This window comes from Crocuta crocuta, unplaced genomic scaffold (assembly GCF_008692635.1).
Source record: "Crocuta crocuta isolate KB4526 unplaced genomic scaffold, BGI_CrCroc_1.0 scaffold147, whole genome shotgun sequence".
Taxonomy (NCBI): Eukaryota; Metazoa; Chordata; class Mammalia; order Carnivora; family Hyaenidae; genus Crocuta; species Crocuta crocuta.
The window spans coordinates 6732971-6738903 of record NW_027532594.1 but is presented as its reverse complement, the minus strand read 5'-3'; the positions used below and the strand labels follow the sequence as shown (position 1 = coordinate 6738903).

The 5933-nt window shown below is 39.9% G+C and overlaps 1 protein-coding gene across 2 annotated transcripts in view; it reads right to left on the bottom strand.

The window, feature by feature from the left end:
• The window catches only part of RPF2 (ribosome production factor 2 homolog), a 33698-nt gene extending 27984 nt beyond the window's left edge, over positions 1 to 5714 (bottom strand). Inside the window, exons 1-3 of one of the 2 annotated variants that reach the window (XM_077780009.1) lie at positions 5638 to 5714; positions 3553 to 3685; positions 315 to 352 (exon numbers count right to left, since the gene is read on the bottom strand). In XM_077780009.1, coding sequence (XP_077636135.1) covers positions 315 to 352; positions 3553 to 3685; positions 5638 to 5693 — 227 coding nt within the window. In that variant the 5' untranslated portion in view covers positions 5694 to 5714. The remainder of the gene's footprint in view (positions 1 to 314; positions 353 to 3552; positions 3686 to 5637) is intronic. The other variant, XM_077780010.1, reaches the window with a different exon arrangement.
• Between the last annotated feature and the right edge of the window lie 219 nt (positions 5715 to 5933).

Sequence of the window (5933 nt, the reverse complement as noted above, 5' to 3'; positions counted from 1 at the left end):
AGGTAAGGAACTGTCATTTTCTTTTCTTTTTTTTAAGAATGTTTATTCATTTATTTTGAAACAGAGAGATAGAGTGCGCATGAGCAGGGAGAGGCAGAGAGAGAGGGAGAGAGAGAGAGATGAAGAGTGAGAATCCCAAGCAAGCTCAAACCGTGAGATCATGGCCTGAACTGAAATCAAGAGTAAACTGCTTAACTAAATGAGCCACCCTGGTGCCCCTGTCATGTTTTTTAAACAAAGTATTTTTCTAAATTTCCCATAAAGTAATTGTTACTTTTATAAGAGAATAGAAATTAAAATAAATCATTACTTACTTTTTATACAAAACACCATATGGTTTTTTCAATGCATACTGTAAAACATAATTTAGGTTTTAAAATGAATTATATTCTGAAAAGCAGAGGTAAAAATTAAATTGCATTATACCAGTCATTATACAAGATTACCTTGGTCCCCAAATCCTATTCTGAGGTCTCCTGCTTGGGTCCCTTTTGATCACTTATATAAACCTGTAACATAAGCTTAATATTCTAACTTAGACTCGACTTTCCCAATTAAGGGAAATTAAGGGCCTTTCTAGGCCCTGAGCACCTGGGTGGCTCAGTCGACTAAGCATCTGACTTTGACTCAGATCATTATCTCACAGTTCACGAGTTCCAGTTCCGCTTCAGGTGAACACAAGCCGGGCTTCAGGTAAAAATATGAGCCCTACTTCTCTCTCTTGCCTTCTTTCTGCCCCCCCCCATTTTCTCTCTCCTTCTCCCCCCCCATCCTTTGCTCACCCTGCACCCTCTCTCTGTCTCTCAAAAAAAAAAAAAAGTTTCTATGCCCTTTCAAAAATCCATCCAACTTAAATGATTTCTTTCATTTCTTTAAATTCTACCTATTCTATTCTTTCCAGGGAACAAACTGAGAGTTGAAAAGAAAGAAAAGCAAAAGAAAACAAATAAAAACTAATCCTATCAGGGCGCCTAGGTGGCTCAGTCAGTTAAGCATCTGACGTAGGCTCAGGTCATGATCTCATAGTTCATGGGTTTGAGCTTCACATCAGGCTCTATGCTGAGAGCTCAGAGTCTGGAGCCTGCTTCAGATCTTGTGTCTCCCTCTCTCTCTCTGCCCTCCCTTGCTCGAGTTCTCTCTCCTTCTCAAAAATAATAAACATTTTAAAAAAGTTTTCATAAATAAATAGATAGATAAAACNAGGAACGGCTGACAGAATTGAAATAATGTTGTCTGGAGCTAGGAGAGCTGAGAAAGTTACAATGATGACAATAAGAATTAGAGTTTTTAACCCAGCCCTTTAAACAATTCCTGTCGAGGTGCCTGGGTGGCTCAGTTGGTTGAGTGTCCAACTTCAGCTAAGGTCATGATCTCACGGTTGGTGAGTTCAAACCCTGAGTCGGTCTCTGTGCTAATAGCTCGGAGCCTGGAGCCTGTGTCAGATTCTGTCTCCCTCTCTGCCCCTCCCTCACTCACGCTGTGTCTCTCTCTCAAAAATAAATAAACATTAAAAAAAATTTTAATTCCTTTCATTCAACCCTCTTTTCATTTTTTTCTTAATTCTTTCCACTTATCCACTAATAATCAGTTGTTACCAGTATGGTCAGTTCTGCTCTACCATAAGGAATAACAAAGATCTAAGGCATTACCTTACATCAGGGGAAGGAGTAAATGAGGGAAACAATGAAAAGGAAAATGACTGACCATCAGAGCTGATAATCAAAGGACATTCAGCAGTAAAACCTATCTCTGAAGTACTAAAACGGTTTTTTCTTTTTTTAAGTTTATTTATTTGTTTTAGTAATCTCTATACCCAACTCATGACCCTGAGATCAAGAGTCATGCTCTTCTGACTGCGCCTGCCAGACATGCCTTCAGTAGTAAAACTTTTTGATAATTCTTGACCAAATACTTCCCTGCCTTGGTGTAATGCACACTAGCACAGTGACAACTCAAGAATCATCAATATGAATGTTAGTTACCGTAATAACCTGTAATGTTGTGTTATTCTTGGAGCTGACTTAAATACAAGGCCAGTATCCTATCAACACAATGACCCTGAGAAGGATGAGCATGTATTAGATTATTCTGCTATCTGAACTGACTATTGTGTTTAACAACCAGTTTAGTCAAGCTTAAAAATCAATTATTTACTTGATATAACTCAAAGAATCTATCTGCTGTATTCAAGGCCTAAATAATCAGCCACTTACTAGGTATCTCCATGGACAATGCCTTCCATTCATTGATTATTTACTGAGCACCTACTAGTGCCACACAAAGGGCTAAACATCAGGCTACAGAGCTAGAAAAAACATAAAGCTTTTAACTTCATCACTTATATTATAGGTCCTGAACTGAACATCTCACTTCTCTCTTCAAACCTGTTTCACCTGATATATTTCCTAATTGCCATTATCACTCATCAAGAATCCAACCCAGAAACCTGGTTAAATTCATACTTCTTACTCATGCCCAAATTCTTCTACCCTCATCATCTGGTCACTCTGATGATATCTTATTTTCACTGGCACCACCACACTCCAGGTACTCATTACCTGGCTGACATCAACGGCTGGATTGGTTTCCTACATTTGCTCTCAATTTTCTCTGGGAACTGACTAAAAGGACTGATCATATGTGCCACCTCCAATCTTTCAATGGTTCCTCAGGTCCTTTAGAATAAAGCTCAAACTCCATGTTACTATCTGATCCCTGCATGTTCTTCTGGCTCCATCGAGCCGCTTTCCTTTAGCCATCCCCAATTATTTGCAGTTCCCCAAATGCATCATATGCTCCTTCACACTCCCTTTTGCACAAGTTTTTTCCACAGCTTTGGAAGACTTTCTGCTCCTCTTCCTCTCCTCCTTCTTGCTCGGACTCTCCTTCAAAATGAAGTTTAAGTGTCCCTTCTGGGAAGCCCATTCTTTGTATGACCACCCCTCTGGGATTTTAATGCCTCCCATCCTACCCTATACATGCCTCCAGCAAAGAAATTAATTCACAATGTTATAATTTCTTACTTGCCTGTCTCCCTCATTAAGCCCACTGAAGGGACAGATGTGTTTTATGTAACTACTAATCCTCAGCACCTTGTGCAGTGCTTGGTGTTGCTGAAGGAATAAACAGGTAGTAATATGCGGTTATTTCACTTTACAAACTAGAGGTGTTCCTTAAATGTAAGTAAACCAAAATCTACTCATTGAAATCAGTTCAAATTTACTAAAGGAACGACTGTAGTTGCTTTAAGGAAAGCCAGTGGCTAGTGCCTTGCCACGGCAAATAATCTCCAACTTGAGCTTCTCTCTCTAAGCCAAAGCAAACTTTTCCATGTATTTCTCCAGCAGCCCAAACTTGTATGCTGTAAATTTCCTAAAATGACCTCAATACCATTTAAAAAATAAGTGTATAGGGGCACCTGACTAGCTCGGTCAGTAGAGTGTATGACTCTTGATCTCAGGGTTGTAAGTTCGAGCTCCTCACTGGGTGTAGATGTTACTTAAAAAATAAAATCATTCAAAAATAAAAATGAAAAAATTATTATATACATACCACATCTCTAAGTACTTGTGTCACCAATGAATTTGCATTTCCCCCTTTAATCAGCATAGCATTTTTAATATTTTCACTAAGCTTCGGTTCTCTCTTCTCAAGGAATCTCTTGGCTCGTTTTGTTTTTGGCTTTCTGTTTGGAAAATCACAATGCATAATAACTTAAAACATTTTCCTCATAGTACAAAACCATGATTTTACTAACATCCAAGTTCTTGAAGATCAACAAATATTACATAACATTTTTCAGTTAGGATTCCACAAACAAAAATCTCACTTTTTAGGGAGATATTAACAAAAGGTATTCAGCTATTACTATTAAGTGTTAATTTCATTGGCTTTTGATTTTTTTAAAGGCTTTCATTTTTTTCTATATCACTAACATTCTTTTATTAGTTTTTTTCTAAACTTTTTTTTTAAGAAAAGACTCAATGAATACTGTTGCTATTTTTACTCCATCATTTTTCCTTCAGTCTTAAAGCAAACAATACTCTTACCCTAACACAAAGCATCACACACCTACTATGATCAATCTGTGGACAGTTACCAAACACAGGGAGGCTACTAATTGCCTATCTTTCCAACAGTTGTAGAGCACAGCACCTACCAGGAAGTATACATTATCCCACTCCAACATCACAGCTGAAAAAGTCAAAAATTATTGCCACCAACAGGGAATAATAATGATCGACACTTTACTAAAGCTTTATCTTCACCAAGACCCTACCACACAGGTAAAATTATTTAAAATTATTATCTTCATTTCACAGATCAGGCAATTGAAACCAGAGAGGTAACCTGGCCAAGGTCACACAACTTGCAGGTATGCCAATCTTCAAAATGAGCAAAATTTAAAAACTCATCAAACTCATCTAGACCACTGTGCAAAATATGAAGGGAAAACAAATTCAATACTCTGATCACATGATGTGACAGCAGGAGTAGAATGGTTTTATATAATTCTGTTCAGAGAAAGGGCTTCACCTCTGCTTTTACTATAACTTGCTTTTCCAACAGTTCTTGGCCATCCACTGAAAAAATTCTTCCTCTCTTAAATAACTACCACCCACCATCCTCCTTTCCAGTCCTGTAGACACTTTGGGCAGGAAAATGAAAACGGAATATACACACACTGCAGAGTTTAAAAATTCTCCTGCAAATAAAATGTTAAACAATATAAAGCTTCCAATGATTTACTGTTCGATAAAAATACATATTATTTATTAAAGCAAGAAACATTTAGTATGTCTTATGGCAAAAAAACCAGCGCTCTATGCTCAATATTTCATGTGGTTTATTACTTCTCACTAACCAGCAACTAATGCAAATAACATCTTGTTGTATCAGCTGTTTGTTCCCCAATCAGATCAGTCTTACTCATCTTTGCAGTCCCCATGCCTAAAGGAATACATAGCAGATGTGCAAAATTCTCGGAATTAATGACTAAAAGAATTTGTTTTGTTAGATGTTAATCCAGGCAAATCCCAAGAAATAACAGCAGGACTATTTAGGAGATCAATAAACATTTTCCGGACGCATTTAAAACAAACATCAACTCAAAAAGGGAAAGAAAAAACTAACGAACACCTCTACGTGCTGCAGCAAAGGCCTTACGTACATTCTCGCCAGTAATCTTCACGGTTCCATGAAGTACAATTATTACGAACGCTATTTTACAAAGTAAACTGAGGCTTAGGGGGATTAAATGGCCTAAAGTCACAAAGTTTTGTGAACGCGCCCGGGCCGTCACCTCCATCTGTCAGATTCCGAAGCCTTGTGCTCGTAACCATTCATTCGACCACCATCCTCACACTTGTTGGGAAACCAGGACGTTTCTAAGTAGGATAAAAGCAGCCAACACCTCAGTACTACCGCCTGGCAGCTCCCACCAGGGGGCTTCCCGTCTCCCCGTCGCCCAGAGAGCGGCACTAACAGAGAGACCCAGGTTAGCGGATGGATAGACTCGCCGCAAGTCCAAGAGCGCGGAGGAACGAGAGTAGTTGCCAGGCGGAGGGAGGCTTCTCCACTCGTCCCCACAGGAGTCCCACTCCCCAACTTCCCCCAGAAGGGACGGAGCGCACTTACACAACTCGATCCAAGGGGTCCATGGCTACCGCAACACGGAACCGGCGAACACACATGCACCGCGTGATTACGCGAGATACGCCAGCGGCCCGGAACAGGCGGAACCGGAACTTGGGCGTGACGTCACTTCCTAGGACCGCCCCATCATGGATGCCTAGGGGGTGGTTTCCTTTCCTTTAATGAAATTGCGCCCCGTTCCCTTGGCGGCCGATTTTTGCGCTGGCCCTCAGCCGGAAATTCACACTCTAGGTAACATCGCCCCTAGCAGCTTGATGGAGGCAACTGTGTGTATACCT